The 22,315-nt window shown below is 37.7% G+C and overlaps 1 protein-coding gene across 1 annotated transcript in view; it reads right to left on the bottom strand.

Moving 5' to 3' along the window:
- PTPRQ (protein tyrosine phosphatase receptor type Q) overlaps nucleotides 1-21,564 on the bottom strand; it is a 145,023-nt gene extending 123,459 nt beyond the window's left edge. The window contains exons 1-12 of the mRNA XM_072864388.1: nucleotides 20,625-21,564; nucleotides 17,236-17,373; nucleotides 16,486-16,621; nucleotides 15,111-15,368; nucleotides 13,914-14,131; nucleotides 10,386-10,572; nucleotides 9,959-10,243; nucleotides 8,012-8,296; nucleotides 7,080-7,349; nucleotides 5,621-5,881; nucleotides 3,970-4,100; nucleotides 3,660-3,789 (exon numbers count right to left, since the gene is read on the bottom strand). Of these exons, the coding sequence (XP_072720489.1) occupies nucleotides 3,660-3,789; nucleotides 3,970-4,100; nucleotides 5,621-5,881; nucleotides 7,080-7,349; nucleotides 8,012-8,296; nucleotides 9,959-10,243; nucleotides 10,386-10,572; nucleotides 13,914-14,131; nucleotides 15,111-15,368; nucleotides 16,486-16,621; nucleotides 17,236-17,373; nucleotides 20,625-20,672 (2,347 nt within the window). The 5' untranslated portion in view covers nucleotides 20,673-21,564. The remainder of the gene's footprint in view (nucleotides 1-3,659; nucleotides 3,790-3,969; nucleotides 4,101-5,620; nucleotides 5,882-7,079; nucleotides 7,350-8,011; nucleotides 8,297-9,958; nucleotides 10,244-10,385; nucleotides 10,573-13,913; nucleotides 14,132-15,110; nucleotides 15,369-16,485; nucleotides 16,622-17,235; nucleotides 17,374-20,624) is intronic.
- Nucleotides 21,565-22,315: the final 751 nt, after the last annotated feature.

The following is a 22,315-nucleotide window of genomic DNA, read 5'->3' as shown; positions in this document are numbered from 1 at the left end:
CTTCAGTAATCTCCCAGACTGCAGTTTGCAGCCCAAGGATTTCCTGAGCCAAAGGTGATTTCTGTGAATTTAGTAAACCTCAGCAGATTTCTCTTTTATGAATGTCTTCAGTCTCCACTCCAACCTATGACCACAATCATCACACAAAATATCAAGTGGCCAGAAGTTCTGTAACGTATCTATAAATGTAATAAACAACCATTTCCTTTTGCTTGTTTTCTACTTGCCTTCTTCTAGTTTCAAGTCCTTAGTTCCTATAAAGGAAATGTCAGTGAATTATCATTTCTTAGTGGCTCTATAATTACCTCTCCGTGACTTATCCTCTCACAAATGATTTTACATTACATCGTTGTTCCTGTATCAGTTTTAGCTCAGTGGTTCCTTAAATGCAAAACATTACATATCTTTGATCACACTTGCTGCCCTCCTATGAACCTTTTCAATCGCATCTACTATACTTTACTTTTTCACACTAGGGACCTGTTAGAGGAAAATATAACATGCCAGATCCAATGGCCTGAGAGACCATGTCCCCACGTCCAACCAGCAGCAAGGCTGAAGCTGTATTCCCAGCAGGCACACACAAACAGAGCACACATATACACCACATATATACACATCTATGTGGACGGCCACACAGATCACAGACAGACAGGCAGAGCACTCACACGAACACAGACAGCACCAACAGCCTCATCCTGCTCCCCTCTCCAGCTGAGAATGGAGGTCCATTAGTGAGAATACTTATATACATATTTACAAGGTGGATCCCCCCATCAGTTGGGCTCAGACACTCAGTCCACCCAGGAGATGCCCCAGTATCCCAGTCTCCTCAGTTGCTGGCACACACGCAGAGCTGGCCAGGACTTCCCAGGTCCCAACAGGTGACCCCCCTGTGCTCTTGCCCTTAGAGATACACAGATGGTCTCACACCCAGAGCTGGCCCACCCCCTGCCTTGCTCCCAGGCCACTTGACCTACCCACCAGCTCATCCAGCTGGATCTCACTAGCAGTCACACACGCACACACACACACACTTGCTTTAGATGCTGCACCACAGATGCAAGGGCTCTTTGACTCATGGTCTGACTCCAGTTGCTACACTCATGCTCCTGTACAGACACACATGCACACAGAATAGGAAGGAGTTAGAAAGGGATTTAATAAGATAGGACAGATTGTGCTAATCAGGTGCAGGGCACAGTCAGACAAGCAAATCATTTACATGTGATGAGTCATTTTTATACCCTTAGCCCTCTATTTTCCCACACTTGTTCTTCCCCAAATCACCTAATCCCCTCCCTTTTCCTGCCTTTGATTCCTCCCTTAAGCATCCCATAATAAATCCTGTGCAATCCCAAACTGCTTTTCCCTGGCATCCCATAACATGTCCTACACCCCGAGGCAGTAAACCCCCTTACTCCAAAAGGTGACCCAGAGAGCTCCTCCCGATGACCTGGTTTGATGGGCTTCACACCTGGACATGGGGGCTGAGGCTCTTCTGAAGTAGCCCTGGGAAGGACCTGGACAGGGTGTTTGTTCCTCAGGAGTCTGTAATTTGCATTCCTGCCTGCCACTGTGTTTCTCCGGACTTGTGGAAATGGGCCTTTGACGGGTTGATGGCTCCTGTGATGGGCCTGGGAGTAGCCTGGCAGGGTATTATTTGGGCTCCCCTTCTTGCCATTGCCTCTGGGCATCTTTGTGGGTGTGCAGGTGAACTTTTATCACACAACCTAACAGGACCACAACTGCATGCTGTATGCAAGAGGACCTCGATTCCTATAGACAATACAGCAATGTTTTCTGTTTTGTCCTATAATCTCTTCTAACATCCCAGCTGCTTTTTACTTTGCTGCTGAGCTACATGCTGATTTTTTCATGGAACTACCCATCATATTTTCAAGATGTTGCTCCAGAGATGTAACAGTCAGCTCAGAGCTGACCATATATTTGTGAAGTTTGGGTTATTTTTGCCTCATGTATCACTTTACAGTTATTAAAACTGAATTGCATCTGACACTTCAACATCCAGCCACTGAGGCATATATAGTCTTTTCCAGTTACTCTTTGCTAGTTCTCATCCTTACTATCCTGAGTAACTTTACATCAGCAAACTCTGTCACCTCTGTGTTTACTCACTCTTCTAGATCATTTATGAATGTTTTGGACAGAACAGGTCCCAGAAGTTGTCTGACAACCTCCCTCCACTGTGAAAACTATTCTTATCTTCTATTCCCTCTTGTTAGGTCAATTTAAAAGACTGGCTGCTTTTTTAAGAGCTATGGTAAGGTAATCTCACCGACAGGTTTTTGGAAATCCACAAAGCATATATCAATTGCATCTCCCTTACCACATGTTTGATGACTCCTTGAAAGAATCCACAGGTGTTTCTGAGGCATACTTTTCCTATACTAGTAAGATCCTTCCTTGTTCTACCTCTAAACTATAAGATACTAAGTAGTTTATTATTAGCTATAACTTTACAACCAAAAAGCAATGTGATAGTGGATGTACCCCTAGAGTGAAGAGAGCCTCAGAGCCACTGCTGAGTTACTCTGCTAGCCAAGAATAGCGATACTGCTAGTTTGGTCCAGGTTTTATCTAGAGCTAACGACCAAAACTCTTTTCTCTCCACACCATGAATTCCTATACCCCAGATGAAGGTACTGTTTTCCATTGGAGCAGGATATCTCAGTATCTATGGCACTGTACTACTGGAAACAGAGAGCAGCTCAGAGACTTTGAACTCTCTTTTAATGTAGTTTCACTGGAATAAGAACATCATGCTTATTGAAAGAAGCAGCAACAGTGAACTGATACGACTCTGAAATTATTATCTCAAGACAGTATGTGAAGGTTACTGGCCAGAGTACTTACTTTCTGGTGATACCCGAATAGACTTATTCACAGTGACATCAAAAAGAATAGACATAATTGTGTTATGAGTGAAAGCTTGATATGGACAGAGAGGAGAAACATCATTCCAAAAATGAAAGGACCCTTCAGAATGAATATACTTGCTGGAGTGAGAAAAGCAGCAGAAAAATTTGACTTCAAGGGATCTTAATTTAGAAAGGAAAAAAGCAACAATGAAAGAAGGGTTTTTAAATGTATAATGGAAGGAAGACACTAGCAGCTAGGAGAAGAACTAGAACAGAACAGAACTATGCTGCTGAGAATCAAATGTCCTAACCCAAAGTAGAACTAAATGTAGAAAACTCCAAATTTAGTCCTGATGTAAGGGGAGGCCAATGAGAGAACATCATAAAACTAATTTAATTCTGAACACCTAAGTGTATTCAAACTCAGCACTGAAGTGAGAAATCAAACACTAAAGAGAAGTCTAAGAAAAAAGATTTTGTTTTTGTAATGTTGGTAGTGAGACAGTGTGCAAGTGTCGGTTACTGGACTGTACACCTGCTTGAGTGATTATGAAGTTAACACTGGCAGTTCATTGTACACTGTAATCATTTTCAAATTCTTAAAGGACACAAGCAGTCAAAGAATGAGGAGAATAACAATGAAAGAGAATAAGGAGAAAATTATGAAGATGATTGAATTATTTTTCTCTATTTGAGACAAAAACAAAATTCAAGAAGAAAGCAAGACAAATAGATGGAGTAAAACAAATGCTGAATTTGACAACATTGTGGTCTCACCTGTCTCTATTTCCTTTGTCACAAAAATACTGTCTCTGAAACCTTCCTTTTCTGTTCGAATTGTAAAGTTGTACAGCTTACCAGGAGTAAGGCTGGAAAACGTTGCTGTTTCTTGCTTGACCTTCTGGACCTAGAAAACCAAATACAGCTTTCACAGAACTGCTTGCAAAATTTGCTTATCCTATGTAAATGGTACCTCCACCTATTTTAATGGGAGATATAGCTTTTAATTTAACCTCCGATTACTTAATAGAAGACTTTGAAAAATAACTTCATTGCCCATACACAAGTAGTCTTTTAAAAAACATACCCTGAAAGCACTCGCACAATTTGTACATGTAACTTCATATTGCTGAAAATCTCCATCAGCACGGTCCCAAGCAATCTGTATTGAAGTGTCTGTAACGTTACCTTCTCGTACATTGAGTGGAGCTGCCAGACCTACAGAAGGACATAAAACACATTACTGTTCAATCCAAGGCTTTGTTCAATCCAACACTTTTTATATCTCCTATGGAGACATAAAAGTGAAGACAATCAGTAACAGATTCAAACAAATAGAGGGCAAAATCTGATCTCAGGCATGCAAACACACAGACATGCCAAAACAGAAAAATGGAGAAAGAACAAAGAGATAATATTGCCACTATTTAATGAAAATTGCTTGCTTGCTTATCTTAAAATTACATGGGGCTGGACATGCCTTTCTCCCTGAGGATAGAACTGACACTCCTAGGCAGGAAAGTCCTCCAGAATTAAGTTAATCCCTCCAATAGTACCACCATGGTGCTCAGGATGTACCTAAATTTTGTCAAACAGCTCAGCAAAACTGGGTAGGCCAGGCAAGACAAATACACTTTATCCCTAATTAGTATAGCCTTGTAGGATACAATTCAGATTGCATTACAGAGGAGCTTCCACTCTTCTCTGCATCTCTTTCATCCCCACCGCAGCTGTTTCTGGCTGGAATGTACCAAAACTTACACTTTTTCTAAGAAAGCCTGTATACATGTGAGGGGTCATGGTTTTTTTTTTTCTTCCAAGTTTTTGGGGCCCCAGAAGAGACAGACCAAAACTAGGTTTTCTAAGGCAGTTTCATGCTAAATTTAGGAAATGCTTTCATAAGATTGATCAAACCCCAAGTTTTTATTAAAACTATATTTTAAGAAAAATCAGCTTTCAAGGTTTTCACTATTTGGGGAAGAATTTTTCTGTCTTTCCTTCATTCTCCTCTTCTTTCTTCCTTGCTTCTTTTTATCCTAGCTTAATTTTTTCTTTTATACCATTTCTACTCTGAAAGAAACAGAGCAGAAAAGAATTTCAAAGGAAAATGGTAAAACAGGAAAAGAAAAACTTCTGGAAGTATAATTATAATAAAAAATAGGAAAGTCAAAACATAGAATTTCAGCAGGTATTTTAAAACAGTTTTAAAGTTCTTATTAAAATTCCTTTTTAAAAAGCCTTGCTAGAAGGATTCCCTTTCCCATACTTTTTTAAATGTCTTTGTTATTGAATTTATTATCTTGAAAAATGGGAATCTCAATGCTTTTATTATTTGCTTAAAGATGCACTGGGAGGAACAAACTTACTAATTTAAAGACACAGAAGCAACTCCATTGATACTCATCTTCTTGGCTAAAATAAATGGTCAAAATGTGTCTTGTTTCCCACAAGGACAACAATTTAATACAGCCTAAATTCCTGAAATACTTGCTAGACATTTTATAGACTTGATATAAAAAACACAATTTAGAAAGTTTAGAAATAATAAGAGATCATTATAGTTTTGTTTAAAAAACAGCTAGAGTTAGTATAAGTATTAACTGCTTACACAGATGTATCAAGGTGATTTTTAAATAGCCTGTCTTTTCTACTGCACTGAAATAAAAAAAAGTTAAAAGAGTTTACAAATCAAAATTTAATATGGTGCAATTTTATAGTAATAAACTTAAAATACTCACATGTTTTTACACCAGATACACGGTAAAAGGAGCTCAACATTTTTCCACTTTTTGTGGACACACAGAAATCATATTCTGTTCCTGCAGTAAGGTTTTCAATTTTTATTTTACCATCACTTTTTAAAATGAATGTCGCATTAGGTCCTCCTTTACTTGTAACATATATGCCATCAAATATTCCAATATCAGGCATGCGAACAAATAATACCACAGCATTGCTATAAAGCACATAAGGAACTACAATTTGAACAGGCTTGGGCTCTAAAAGAAGAAAAAAAATTGCCACATGTTAAATCAGTTGAAAATAAATTCAATGAAAACCACACAATAAATCTGAAGCAACTGCCCTGAGAAATACGCTTGCCCAGTGCAAACGAACAGCTACCATAATAAAGCATGCCATGGTTCAGAAACAATAAACAACCTGATCTTTTTAGGTGATATTACTGGAATCCTGAAGCATTTGACAAATGATTTATGAATCAAAGCACGTTAGGCTTCCAAAGGTATCAATGAATTACCTTTTCAACTACCACCACACCAAGAAGGTAAGTCAGGATAGCTGAAAAAATACACAGAAATGTACTTGTGCACAGGGAGATGAACACAGAGAATGAGATATGTTTGATGGATGCAATATTGATGTGTTTAGTTTTCTTCCCTTACAGCTGGCTCTGACAGCTGAGAAAAATCCCATCTAGAATTTTCTGTCATCTATGTCTTGAATGAGCTATTAAATCTAATCCTATATAAAAAATTCTGAAAAAGACTAAGCCTGCTACCCTCTAAAATACTGTAATCATTTAGAAAAAAAAGACAACGCAGCATTTCATGTATCTGTAACCTGACAGCTGCAGCCTTTACATACCACACGTATAAGTGAATCCTGCCCATTCCTTTCACCTATGCAAAAAATTTATACTGTGCCAAAAGCATTTCAACATCTTGGTAAACTAAGACTAACAGGAAAGACCTTTTGATAAACAATGTAAAGCTTTTACTTTTCAGCTACTACTACTTCTAACTCTTAAAGTCCTTTCCCAGCACCCTCTCATAAATAGTAGGGTAATTTCTCTCTCACAGTTGACAGAACAACTAATGCATGTCCAAAAATAAATAATCAGTTTCAACCATTCCAATATTTTCCTATTTCAATGCAAGTCAATGATTTGCCCAATTTCTTCTGTCAGTGGGAACAGGATTCCCAACTATGGTCTTCATCGCAATTATCAGTACTACCAATGTGGTTCCCAAGGCTGCACCCTCTTTGGAAGTTAACAGCATCTACTTTGCTGTTAACAATTGGGATTGGATCAGTATATTTCATATTCTAGTTCTGACCCTTGGCTATTAAGCATATCAACTTGATCTACCAAATCAGTTAGATGATGGTAACAATAATGAGACTGATGTTGTGTGTATTATAGTCTGTAGTTTCCACTGTTAAAAGATGTCTTACTTAAAGTGCATTGAATGGTCTTCAGTTCACTCATATTTCCATTATTCACACTTGCCACTGCTATTTCATAAGCCATTCCAGGAATTAGGAGATCAACCTTAACTTCTTCTGTATTCTTTAGCAAAAACTTCTTCGTTTCCCCTATGTCTGCATTAGGTTTCACTTGAATGTAGGATTCCTGACCCTCTTGTGGCAGCTTCCAGTGAAGGATTACACTCTCTTCTTGTACATCCTCTGGGTGAATATAAACAGCTGTAGGTGGACTGACAGCTTGATCAAAGAAAAAGGTGTCAGTATAAAATCACAGATCAAACTTACTATCAATTTACAATCACTTCCCTGTGATGCTTTTTGGTTTATTTTTGCTTCTAAAAATTTCATTATTTTAAAACTACAAATTCATTTAATTATTTCTTAAAATGGTTTGTAGACAACTACCTGTTACAGGCAGATTCTGCTTTCTGTTTATTCATAACAAATAGGGACTTATTTTACAAGCATATTCCATTCATTGAATATATACAGAGTAACAAAGATGACACAATCTGAGTCACAGTATCTATGATTAGAAAAAAAATTAGTCTGTCTTCACCTACATAATTTGAGACATCATGGTAATGTTTTTACTTTGCTAAAATTAAATATACAAATCATAAATATTTGTCAAATAGGATGTCACTTCTTTAGCACATATTAATGTGCTGTAAGTAAGTGAATAAATAAATAAAGGGATAGGTACCTTCACTCTTTTGGAAGGTTCTGAAGGTTAGAATCAGTAAACAGAGAATATAGAAAAGAATTCCCCCGACTTCCCCCCAATACATTCCAACAAACAGCAATCTGTACGTGGCCTTAAAAATACTTTTGTGCCTTGTATTTTCAATTTAAACTCTGTCTAGTGAAATAAAACCTCCAGAAAATGGATACATCACCTGTTGTGATTAATATAGGCTTTTCATGGCAGCTTAGAGTTCCTTTTTCTGCTACATTCTGTAAATATACCTGATACTGATGATAAGGTTTTACATTTTCTATTACTATTGAAGTCTTGCTTTTTTCAACTGGTAACTGTTCCCAAATGTTGGTTTCAGTATCCAAAATGTTGACGAGGTAGTAATGAAAAGAAGCACTGGATGAATGCTGTGGAGGCTTCCACTTTAAATGAATTTCTGCAGATGAAACATATGTAGCCTCTAACTTCTGGGAGTGCAATGGTCCTATTGAGTAAGATTAGGAATAGAAAAAGGATAATAGCTTCTGATATCTTTTACCAATAACTAACTTTTTTTTCAAATACAGCTTGAAAAGCTAACAGTCCACACTTACTTACATAAATGCTAAATAGTATTAGAACAAATCAAACAAAGCAACTTTGACTCTATATCTAATATTGATATGTAGGGGAATATTCTCACTAATTGAGGATTTCTGAATCACCCAGCTCTTTATGTAGAGCTCAGTCTCCTCACTTAGGTCCTCTCTCTTGTACTTCAGTCAGATCAGAAACATAATCTAAGACAAATGGTATGAATTAGCCATGCTGGTTAAAACCTGGTCCTAATGAATTAAATGGCAAAATCTACTGAATTTCAGAAAGTGTAAGTGTTCAATGCACACTATTTTTATCAATCATTTTAAAATAGTTCTTCATTATGTCTCCTACACCTCTTCCAACAACTCAGTCACCAGTCTAACAATTAGTAAATTGTCGTATTTTTCTTTGCCTGGACAATCATGTTTCTGTAGATAGCAATGTTGCTGCTGAAAAGCTGATTTCTGAGGTAAAACACGTATTTGCTTCTCACAGGAGAAAGCAGAAATATCTTTCCTCCTTTATAGAGGTAACTTGCATTACAAGGTCTTATATACAGAAAACAAACCATCAGATTAGGGAGCAGAGAAGCTGGTAGGAACAGGAGATGGGAGGACTTTCAAGTGCACTAAAGCAGCCCAGGGAAAGAAGCAGCGAACTGTACAAACTGTACTTGCTGGAGAAAAGGATCAGTTCTTTCCCCTAAAGAAAAACCTGTATTTTGTTCTGAGACCTCTGTCTCATATTTGGACTGCCTTGCCAGAATTGGTAAAAACATTAGAATGGGGCAGTGTTTTCTTTAACTTGTGTAAATCTGAATATTTTCCCAATACCACAGGAACAGGAACCTGAAGAAAATCTGCACCTAAAATAGTGTCCATGAAGTATTTTTTCCTTGAGGACATGTCCATTTGATCACCTTTAGATGCAAAGGTATTTTACATCTCTACCAACTGTCAGGTTTCATTTGGCTTCATTCAGCTAGATTTTACTAGAACACAAGTTAATTGGTTCATGAATTTTTCTTATGCCATACTGCATCATGCAGTGGGTCAAAACACAATGTATTTTTAAACCATGAAGCTTGTCTTAATCTTTACTGTAGATATATATGGATATCTCTGTTTATTCCAACAAAATCTTTTACTTCAGATTGGAATGTATGTTTCTGCATTTCATTAGCATGGACAAAAAATACCTTACTGCTACTGTGACATCCAGCTTTCCCTTTGGACATCAGCAGGAATTCTGAGAGTAAAATTATGGTAAGAATAAGCTTTTAAAATATACTTCACAGAAACAGAATTTGTAGATGGCTTTCTGCTTGTGGCTACTGAAAACTCCTGAGTTTTTTCTCATCAATCCCAATACAGCATTTTAGCACAAAAGCAAAATGAAGACGTTGGAATCCACTATACCAACTCATCAATCCTGGATTCAGAATTCATGTTCAGAGTTATTTGTATTTTCAGACAAAATATCAACAAAAGGAATAGCATAATTAAAGGAAAAATACAATAAGTATATGATTATCTGGTTATTACTGCTATTTATTTTTGTAACTTACTTGTTTCTACCTTCAGAATTGGACTTAAGATAGTCTGTGCCCCTTCTGGGTTCCTTGCTGCTAATAAAAAACTATAGCAAAGGCCAGGAGACAAATGCACAATTTTTGTTTGAGTTGTATTCACAGGCAAGCTCAGAATGTATGGCTTCCACTGATCAAAATAATACTTAATTATAAGTGCAAAGCCTGACTTAAGCCATATGTCCATATCACTCCACATAAATACAGCTTCAGTCGTCTTGACATCACGGACACTAAACATGAAGTTTCCTGGTACCAGAGGTACTGAAAAAGAACACCAAAAATGAAAAAAATCATTGAAAATCATGAAAACCTTCTTCTTTTTATATTTGTGTCTTCAAAGATAAACATAATTGGGGGAAGGCTTTTAAAAATAAATGCAAAAGATTGGAAGAAATATAGTTACATTCATATTCACAAATATATGGTAGCTGTATATAGCAGAAAAATCCTGTGAAGAAATAGTTTGGACCAGTGGGATCTCTCTGAAGGGCATAGCAGTCAGTTTCATTTTCTGGTATCACTGACAAAGTTGAGATGCCGGCCTTTAGAAGATAAGGAGATCCATCTGTCCACAAGAGCTGACCTTCCTCCTACATTGAAAAAAATGGAATAAAAACTCAACGTATTTTTACATTATGTTGATGAATTATTAAGACTTTTGTCATTGCAAGCATATCTCCTAAACATCCAAAATTTACATACTTCATTTATACAGAATAATTATATAGGAAAGTTTTGAATGAAGTAAGTATTTCAGTGTAAAATTATATCTCTTCTATTACAACAGATTACAAGGTAGTAATTTATATAATATAATATAAGCCACATAAGGCTAATGTGGAGTATTTGATCATTACAAACAAACCTTTAAAAATCACTATTAATCAAATAACCTAATAATCATAGATGGATAATTTTTCTAAAAATGTTACTCAAAAAAAATTCATTCAGTCACAAATATTCATAAATTCATCCTGAAAGCAAAACTAGTTTAGCTGAAAAAAAATCCAGGGCTAGATTCACAATCAGATGCGGAAGTGCTCTCTTTTCCCCTTTCTCCCATTGGCCAGTAGCTCAGCGGTTAGGACGCTCACTCACACCCGAGTCCAAGTTTCTAACCTTTGAGGCACTTTCAGTTTCTCCAGCACAACCCTACAAATACTAGACTGGGGCAACATGGTATTTTGAAGGAAAGATGCTTGTAGAACATGCTCACAGCATTGCAATACAGACCCCTGTAGTGGGAGGCAGGTTTCAGTCTGCACTATACTAACATCTACAGGGGATTAATAAAAACCCCACACGTTTATGCATGACATCGGAGCACACTCAGGAGGTATAGAAGCATAAGTGCTTTCAGGCATAGCAAGTCTGTGGTCCTACAATCTAAATAAATGCTTTAAGGACTATAAAGGAGAAAAGTTGAGCTACCACCATAATTTTAAGACTTCCATTGCTTTTCCATTTTGTTAAAGATATTCAAAAGGGGGGGAGGAGAAGGAGAAAAAAGATTTTTTCCATTTCTCTGAGAAGACAACAAAAAATCATGTTTGTTGAGACTAAGCCTGTTTTTTTCAATTCATCCGTTGAATTGAAAAAAATCAAATAAAATACTGTGATGTCTTTCATTTTCCCAACAGAGTGAAGAAGGTTTTCAATGGTATGAAATAATTCAACTTGACTTTCAGGAGAACTTGTGTGTCTAGCCTGCTGTCTCAAAAATACTATGTAGAGCAATGCGTATCTTTTTCTTATACTGGTCTTCCTGGGCACCAGAGTTAACTACAAACACAGGAAGCCACAAGATACTACCATGATACAAACCTCTGCAGAAGGGCTTGTAAGAGAAGCCTCAGTAAACAGTCTTTGGCTACCTTTTCCACTTCCTAACTCTGAAGAACTGCACAGAGTGGCAGGACAGACATGAGGGTATCACCAAAGCACTCCATTCATTCTTACCCAGCACACTGGCCTAAATCTCCAGGGTCCCTGTTGTCTTTCACAAGAACGCTCACCCTCATCAGGAAGGGTGTGAATGCAAATACAGATCCAAATAGCGTTAAAGAAGGAGAAACTGTGAGAATACAAATGCTACATAACTAATCCTGCTCACAGTGTCGCTAATTTTTATCAGTGTCACAGTGCTTGGCAGTTTTCCCAAGGCTGCTGAAACTTTCTGAGTAGGTTATAGTCTCAACTTTCATTTAATTTCATAGAATATTTCAAGTCCCATGTGTACTGGGAGAAAAAAACTTGAAAACAGAAATTTAACTCCCTAACGGTTCAAATACAAAAGAGAAAGCAAAAATAGTTGAATCTGTATTTTTTATCTCTGATTTTAAGCAAGTCCTGCATTTCCTAGCATATATCACATGATCTTTGAACTCCTGGGGTAAGTACAATTTCGTGTAAGTACAATTTGGAGTTCTCATAAGATGAGAGCAAATGACAACAATGACGCTTAGAAGGACTGTAACATGTTCATACAGTACTTGAACATGCTAATTAAATACAAATATTTAGGAAAGAAGTGCTTGAAAAACAAGCATTTTATTATTATCCCTTGCTACTCTTAAAACAAGGTACTCATCTAGTTCATTTAACTGACTAGACTCCCACAAACATAAAAATGCATGTAATGATTAAACAGGTGGCTAACCGTCAAATTCCAAACTGGCAATTAATTCTTTTCTGTTTAATCAGAGTTTAAAAAAGAAAAAAAACCACCTTTCTAGCATTCTTTCAATCTGAAAAAAATTATGCTTTCATGAGACATCTATTTCTGGCAGCCTCTTACAAATACTACTTTATTTCTAAAACACCATGTTGGTTAAGATTAATATCACTATGGTGTAAAAATTATAGAATTCTAAAATCTCGTGCATAAAACAATATTACATGTAAAATGCATGTATTACTGGTGCTTTACTAACCAGGAAGGTTAAGAGTGCTTCTCTAACCACAAACCTAGACAGGTTTGTGTTTCCTCAGTTTGCATGTTATCCCACTCTGACTTGTTTCTGTAGCCCCATTAAGTTATTTAACAGAGTCTGCAAAAAAGAAATTTTCTGTCTATGACATGTTTATCACTTCCTTCCTGCCCTTACAAACAAGTTTACTTCATTTTTACTGTTTTTCACAGGATTTCTTTTTAAAATTAATTTGACCAAAGCAATATTAAAATTAAATTTCAGTGTAGACTTTCCAAACCGAAAAACAGTGGCTTCCTCTCAACTTTCTGATACTTACCACGAAAGAAGTTTTCACTAAGGCTAATCACTGGAACACGGGATCCCACATTTCTGGCAGAGTGCCTTCATCTTTCTGAGAGCTTTCCCAACTTTTATTTATCTCTGTAGCTGTTCCCAAATCACACACCACACCACAGTGAGTCATTTAATAACAGCAGAGCTGGCATTAAGAACCCTCATATCCCAAATATGAGGAAGAGGAAACTTTTTACAAGAAAGACCTTGCTCTAATCCCTTCTTCCACTGGCCTATCCAGCATCCATCCATACTGGACAGACCTTGCTAAGCTCAGCACTCAACATTTCAGACCCGCATCAAAACTGAGAAAGCCAACCCCAGACTTCGATATCCAAAGTAACATACTATAGAATAAGATTTAAAATCTGGTAATGCAGCACCACCTACAGGCACAATAATATCGCTATGAAGTACTCACAAAAAAAGAAAAAATAAACAGGTTATGTATAAACTATGTCTTTTTTTCCCAGCTATGGCCTGCTAAATATTTTCAGTATTTCTAAGTAGGAAGAAATAATGATTCCTCTTATAACTACTAACAACTACACAAAAAAACAACTAATTTACTGCATAACGTTTTTTATTGCAAAGAATTGGGCTCTATATTTCAAAATTCTCTTGCTTCCATATATGTAATAGCAAAGAAGATAAAATAGACTGACCTTTAGGTCATTAAGACCCGTCCATAACATGATTATTTGACTAATTGTCTGGAGATAAGACAAAATAAAACCATGTTCTTCTTCACTCCCTATGTCAAGAAGATGCGCCCCTCGTGAAGACGTTTCACAGACTTCTTGTGCCAGCTTCCATGGCTTGCTCTCCTTACCCATTCGATAGCAGCTGCTTTGGAATGCCACCCACCCTTGGGAACAGGTGCCTATAGGTGAACAAGGACAGGATTTTAAAGATGTTCTGTACCATTTATGGCAGTGGTACAGTTTTAGATTCTTTATGATTACACAGACATTTTGATGATTATAGCATTTAATTAATTCACGACTGCAAACCCCTCAAAATTCAGTAATTATTAATCAACCCTCCTTCAAAATCCTGAGTACCTTAAAAAATCTGATTGACTGAATTAAAAGAGTACCAACTACAACCCACTGAAGCAAAAAAAAAAAGATCCATTAATTTTTATCCTACTCTAGGAAAAAATTCATTCTTTAAGCTTAGTTTCTGATGGTTCAATTTTAAATTTTAAAATTGAAGTTAACAGATTGCTTGTTTTTAATAGTTTCCTGAGTTTAGGAAAATAATTATTTTGTTGAATTTGAGCCTATATCATCCCTTCTTTTGTGTTCCTAATTTTAAAGATTTTAAGTTGCATCATCAGACTAGCACATTTAAAGGAATGAAGTCACACAATCAAGCCATAACATGCTCAGAATCCTGCCTCCTTCAAAGCACTTCTAACAAAAGAGCGTAGCTAGGTTAGCCACTCAGCAGTACAAACCCATCACTATGAATGCTGGCAAAAAGTGTTTCAAATCCTTACCAAACTCAGGATTCTCCCTGCCTTTTCATTGAAACTATATAGCAAATTCAATCCATACACTCAAATAATTACAACGCCAAACCTCAACATTCACTTGACTCTATTTTAGACTGCAAAAAATGTAGTTAGCTTAAAATATTTGCACATACAAATTTGAACTCTTGCCCCTAAAAATACTAAGAAATACTAATTAGACTTAACATTCAATTTCTTTCAGCTTTCTAGAAATGAAACAGTCCACATCTATTAAAAATTGTAAAATGGAATACAGACTTTTTACAATTTACTCTTAACTCTTCTAGAAAATATGCAGTGCTTCCTTGCATTCACTGTGACTACAACAAACTCTAATATATACCTGTTTCAGCTTGAACATCCAGTGATTGAGACACATTTATAAATTCCAGATGTAATTGTTCAAATATAAACTTAAATGTATATAAGGTGGCAGGTGTCAAATTACTCCATACAAAGAATCCACCACTGGGGCTTTTAACAATCTGAGAAGTATCATTCAGTGAAACGGAAACTGAAAATTCTTTAGTCATTGTGCTCCAATTAAAAGACACTGTAGTAGCTGTCACAAATGTTTTGATGTCATTTTCTGAAATCCCACCTAGCAGACCAAGAAAAAATAAATACTGTCTTTATCACAGCAGAATAATTAGCTCACAGTTTTATTGCATTTTTTTTTTTTTTTTTAAGAAGCGGTGAGGGATACACACAGTAGGGAAAGAAAGCTTGTGTGAAAACATAAAATGTCTTACTGAGCAGTTAAGAAAGTCATGCTCTTTTTTATCATCAAGGTATGTAAACCTATGTCTGAAGCAACCAGAAATAAAAGTCATGTGCATAGTTTAAGGAGTATTTAACTGTAAAAGTACATACTTTGCTAGAATATCAGTTAAGTAATAGATGTCAAATACAGTAACACATTAGTAGCATAACCATGAATTATTTCCTGTAGCTTGCTAAACATACTAACTTTCAGCAATCAATGGCTGCTGCAATGTTTACAACTTACTATGATTTTTTCCCAATGATGTTGGTTGTATTCAGATCCTAGACTGCACCCCAAAGCTATTATGAGCTTGTAATGTGTACAAAGGTAATGCTATAAACTATTTTAAATTAACAAAATTAAGATTAGAAAGCCCTTTCATTCTAGTAGTAGGTGAGACTTGTGGTCCTGAACAGATTTACAGCTATAAATGATGTTTTTATAAGTTCAGTGGCTAGACTCACAAATTCTTATACTAAAAGTCTGCCCCATTTAGTCACAAAACTAAGATCTTCAAGCGACTCATTAACCCTTTTTAAAGAGGGACTGTCATAAATCAGAAACAAAAATATTTAATATTTAACCAATATATTTAATTTATATAAGACAAACAATCGCAACCCTACGTTGATATGAAATTGCCAGGCTTTAAGTAACTTTCTCAATGGTTCTCTTCTATAAATCTCTTCTCCTAGAATTACTGTAGTATAGCAAAGTCTGTAACATTTAAAAATATCCCAAACTTTTACATCAGTCCCATATTGCAGAATTGTTACACTAACCAAACGAGTTATATAAAATTATTCCTTCCACTCTTCATGGTTGAAAACATACATTGATGCAAAATTTCTAAATACATGAGTAAGCTCAAGATTTCAATCCCTATTTCTCTAATCTTCAGTGTTAGACTAACTATAATGATAACAAAATATTTTTGTGCTACACTACTTACGTGTCTTAAATGATTTTACACTTATGATTCGGCCATTTTTTAGGGATTCTATTGTAATATCATACTTCTTATTTTCCTCAAGCAGAATTGTAGTACTGACAGGTTTCTGTTCAACTTTAGAAATGTTTCTTACATTCTGCAAGTTAAAAGAATTCCTGGATATAGTGAAAGTAATAAAAATACAATTCATAAATGATCTATGAATTTTTTAAAAGGGTAGCTTATATTTCAGCACATCAAACTTAAGGCTGCAGTTAACCTGCAAAATACCCAATGCATTTAAAACAAAATGTTTTAGAAATCAAACTATTAACAAACACCTACATATTAAAATCCCTGTATTTTCTTTTAAGTTCCAGAAACATCCTGTGCTCAAAATAAGAACAACACCCTCCCACAGAGATCTGGGGGTAGTGTCTGTGCCTCTCCTGGAAAAGTTAGACTCCTTCTTCAAACCACAGTACCTTGAAGAACTTGCATATTCTTAACTTTGAACACATGCCTATCTATCCTTATTCAACCAGGATACCCACGGGCCTTTTAAGTCCCACTGGCTTCAATAGGACTCTGTAAGAGTGCACATAAATTACATGAATTACAGAATTCAGTACAATTTTTCCAAACTTTCTCTTTATTTGCTATTTTACATGATTAACTTTTTTTTAAACAAACACACAATGCTATTAACTACTGATATCTACAGCTTAAATACATTTGGAAGTACTTATCGCTTAGATTGATGCGATTTACTTTTTGACTGAAAGCATCTGTGTGCTGGTATGTTACAATATAATAGTCTGGATCCTCTCCTTTGGGCAAGTCAGTCCACTCCATCAAAACTACTCCAGCAGGCTTTTTCACTTGGTCACAGTCTAGACTCTCTGAACCCTGTAACAGAAACATACATGAATGCAACTCAGTAGAAAATGCAGAAAATTTACTCCTAACTAATTAACTAAATTCTGTCAATTTTAACTACTTTTACCTAGAACTTGTCAGCTAGCAACAGTTTTTATATGGACCAGTATTACCAGCCCTACTGTGTGACACACAGAGGCTTCATAACTTTTTACAAGTTCTGCAGGTACAGATTCTATTTTTCTTTCTCTCTCCAGAGGTGGCCAAACCATGTCAGCTGACCCAAACACGCCCTACTAGGAAAAGAGAAATCTGCCATCATTTTAGAAACGAGGTCAGAGATTTCACTTGCAATGCCATACTGCAATCACAGTTAGCAGTCAGTCAGGAGTTGGAGGTCTCAGTTCTATTCTCACATTACATGGTGAAGACTTTAGTGGCACCACTTTCACAACTTCCAAGTATCTCAGAATATGAAACAGCACTACTAAACTAAACTACGTACTAAACATCTCCCTGCCAATCCAATTTAGACATGGCAGTACAAACTTCATTCAGTGTTCCACCTTCTTACAGAGGTCAACTCTTGCTAGACACAAGTCTTCTCTATTTTTGACACTACCTTTTTAATAACTGTACCTGTCTTTGAGGGACTTTGGCTTAGCTGTTTAGAGAAGCAGGTTCCTTCTATGTTTGGATTTCATTTGGAACCAGAAACTTACAGGTTGCTTCTATCTAACAAGATATAAACCTGAATCACACCTCTAAAATTCAGAGAAACTGGGGCATGTGATGCCAATCCTTATGACATAACATTTATTAAAAGATTGCAGTTCTGTGTTTTAAATTCCTTTTTTATTTTCTTTATGAATTGGGATGACAAATAAATGCCATCATTTAGCAATGAACTCAAAATGTAGTTCAAAAAAACAAAACAAAAATCAGGGCATGAATAGGTACCCTAATACACTAAAATAAAAGTTAGCATTTTTATTATTATATTGCATTGTGTTGTCCTGTAAAGCAATCTACTACACACACCCACCCAAATAAAAAAAACAAACATAAAAATACAAAACACTCAGCTCTTTCCTATTTGTTAACACAACATACTCTTGGACTCAGTTCAGTTTAAGGTAACTTCCTTTAACTAATGACAAACTAACATAACTATAAATCTGTCAAGATCTTAATGTTCAGAGTTTAGATCACACTTTCTAAAGTATAAACTTTATAAAGTTTATAAACCCTTTAATCTCTATAAACCCTTTATAAGAGGGTACATACCACCTCTTGGAAGCCCCTGAACTGACATACTAAACTAAAATTGATGACACACACGAAAGTGTTTAAGGATATTAGACATTTCCAGGAAAAGTAGCAGGCTTTTAACTGATGGGTGTATAGCTGACTTGCATTCCCTGAAAACAACCTAGTTGAAACACTCCAAAGGGTAGGAAAACCTGCTTTTAAAGATAATAAAACATGTATATGTGCCAATAATTGAATTTTAAAATTTAGTAGTTTTATACTGTCAGCAATATTGTATGCCATTTTACTGCACATGAATACATACCCCTAGACCTAAAAACAAGAACTAAATTTGCAAGTGTACACAGCAATTTTACCATACTTACATCTGATGAGAGGGATTTAAAATGTCCCTTTTTGTTGCCAGCACCTCGCCAGTACTTTTCAGGCCCTCACCCAAAGACTGAGGAAATTAAAAAAAAACCAAACCCACAACAATTAAATTGACCAAAGAGCTAAGGTTCAAATCTATCTTCAGGCTAGCTACATACCAGCTAGGAGACCTAAACAACAAACACGTATTGACTTCTGCTATCAACTACTTCTCAACATACGACTCAAGTAAGCTTCTCAGTCTGAAAAAGAGGCACTTGAGGGGAAATATAACAGAGGTTAATAAAATCTTAAGTAGCCAGAAGAAGTGAGCAGAGATTGATTTTTTATAAGTTCAGTGTATAAGTTCAGTGTAAGTGAGATCAAGTACAAGAACTGTGAAGGATGAAACATAGCTGGTATGCTCCAGATTCAAAGCAAAGGAAAAGAGGCAGTTTTTCACAAAATAAATGGTTTATCTGACAAAGCTTAAAATGAGTACTAAAAGTTTCTATAGGCTTCAGAGGAAGCTGGACAAGTTCACAGAAGAGAACGACACTGAAGCTCACAAAACGCACTGCAACTACATCTGTCTCAAGAAATCCTTAAGCTGCAAATGGCGGGAAACAAACATAGTATAGGTAATTCACATATTAGGCTGTTCTTACAGTCCTCCCCAAGGATCTGCTTTTTGCCACTGCTGGAGATATGATACTGAACTTGCTGAAGTTTTTATTTCACCCCATACCACCTTCCTTAAGAATCAGGTACTCTCAAGTACTCTGCAACTGTCAGGAGACTTCCCTGACTAAGGCAGATCACAGACTGCTGCACTATGGCTTCCACAAAAACCACTTGTTCTCAAGCTCAAAATTGGCCAGCACAACCAGACACTATCTGGATACTCTCAAGGAATACACTGGGAGGTTGGGTACTGCAGCAACATTTCACCACCCCAAACACACAGCTCTCTTCTCCAAAAGAAGGGAGTGGTATTTGTACCAGTAATTGGTATTTGTACCAGAGCTTTGAAATCACCTTTGCTGCAATGCTTGTTAAGCTAAATGTAAAATAAAGACTACACATACAAACTCTAAATATAGATAAATATAGATTACACTATTGCAAAGCATATTATAAAATTAAGCAGAAAGAGACATGGTTCCTACATACGTGGTTCTTTTAATAACACTCAAATTAAACCCAAAGGGTTAATCCACAAATGGCAGGTTTGGATCAGAAAGCAAAATACCTCTTGCAGAAGTACACTTCCTAAAGGCATAGCCAGAGTATACCCCTGGGTACCAGAACAATCGAATTTCCATCATCACAGCGCATGTCTCCGCAGTGTCCAAAAGGTGACAATTTACACGGCAATATGAGCTAGCTTACGAATTAAAGACGCCGGGATCTCTTCTTCTGGGGAACAACATTAAACCAGAAGCAGCAGGCAATAAAGCAGATTAAGGATCTCAAGAGAGCTTCCAACAATTTAAACAGAAGGAAAATTGGGAACGCTCAGTAACAATAACTGAGAGCTCCCTGTGACTGCTAGAATGACAAAAAAGCAGTTCAAATCACAAACCATCAGTTTTCAACATTTCAACAAGCTAAGTAGCTTATCTATCCACGCTCAAAAAAGGGAATATTTTTCTTACCTTAAATAAATATTTTAATAAAAGCAGGAGAAGAATTGCTTGATCCATAGAGAAAGAAATGTTTAGTCCCAGTGTCTATTATGTTTGAATCACAACAGCTTCAAAACAAAATTGTGTTAAAATTTCTAAGACATAAGAAGAGAAAAACTAATACACGTATTTATACTTCACACAGGCACAGCAGCAACCAATGGTGTACCCAAGATCTGTGTCTTCGCCCTGGCCCTGCCTCTTCCCAAGCCTCATATAAAGCTTCCCGACAGCAGCGGAAGGCCATCCTTTAACTTCACTGAACTATGGATGTGCCTGTTGTTCATTAGTCCACAATAAAACCCTCAGTGTAAAAAACATAAGGGTTTTTTTAAGTTTTACAAGTGATTACTGTATTTAAATTCATTGAAATAAGTGAAAGCCCTTGCACTTTCTTCAAGAGACTCCAGTTATTTTCCACAGTACACATTTCTAGCAAGTTGCCCCTTAGTGTTCAAAATAAGCCTTAAAACAGTTTTCTGCGGGACTACTAAGCGCACCTGCAGAACCCATTGATATGTCTTGCTAGGGTGTCCAAGAGGAATAAATATAAACAGTGTAAGCTTATGATAATTTCTGTTAAATTTGCTCATCAAAAGACAAGTGCACACCAGTATAGCACCAGGAACTTCAAGAGCAAGTCTAAAATTCCTTACGGAAAATACAAAATCCTACTTCTCAATATAAAAGCCGAGCCTATACGTCTCCTAACGCGCACACCATCTATTTATTAGAGCACTTCTTAAATTTCTAGTTAGTAACTACAGCACGCAAGTCCCGGGAGAAATCTTTACAGCACCAGGAAGACCCGGGCGTTAGCGGCAGAACGAAGAACGGCCGCCGCTTTCTCCAGCCAGTTCCGCACCGCGGCAGACCCACGGCAGGACGGCCGGGCAGACAGGGGCAGCACCCCCCCCTGACGATGGCCCCCCCCGCCGGGCGGCGCTGGGGGAGCGCTGGGGGCAGCGCTCGGCTGCGGAGCCCAGAGCCGAGCAGGCAGCAGTGGAGCGGCTGCCGCCGCTTGCTGCCGCCCCACGGGCCCTCCCCGTGAGGGGAGACGACGCTGCCCTTCCCCGCAGCAGAGGCGGGGGGAGGCGGCTGCCGCTGCACAGGCACCGAGCTGCGGCCGGGCAGGCCCTTCGCTCCGGCCGCTTTCCTCTCCCCCTCCTCGCTTTCGCTGCCCCCACGCTGCACCCCCATTTGTTCTGGCCTTTCCTGCCCTTTCCCCTGGTGCCGGGCGGCGGCGGGAGGGTCGAGGAGCGGGTTCCGCTGGGTTGCGGCCGGCGCCGTGCGGCGGGGCCCCGGCTGCCGGCCCTCGGGTCCCCTCACGCCCGTCGCGGGAGTTCAAACCCGAAGCTCCTCATTTATTTCCCGCTCCCTGAGGAGGACCAGCTCCGCTCCCCGGGGCTCGCCAGGCCAGCCCCGAGGCGGACGTCTTCGCCGGCAGAGGGGCGGGCTGGCGTGAGGGGAAGCGGCGGCGACGCAGCGCGGCCTGGCGCCTTCCCGCCGCCCGCGGTGAGGCCGCTCCGCGGAGCGGCCGGGAGCTCGGCACCGCAAAGACTTCGTTAAAATTAAAAACTGCGGGAATGCTAAGGTAGATGTATATGTATATAGGAAGTCACAGACGAACTATTCCTGCAGAATTACCAGGCTGAAACACT

The sequence above is a fragment of the Ciconia boyciana genome, chromosome 1 (assembly GCF_034638445.1).
Source record: "Ciconia boyciana chromosome 1, ASM3463844v1, whole genome shotgun sequence".
NCBI lineage: Eukaryota > Metazoa > Chordata > Aves > Ciconiiformes > Ciconiidae > Ciconia > Ciconia boyciana.
This window is presented reverse-complemented; position numbering and strand designations above follow the sequence as displayed.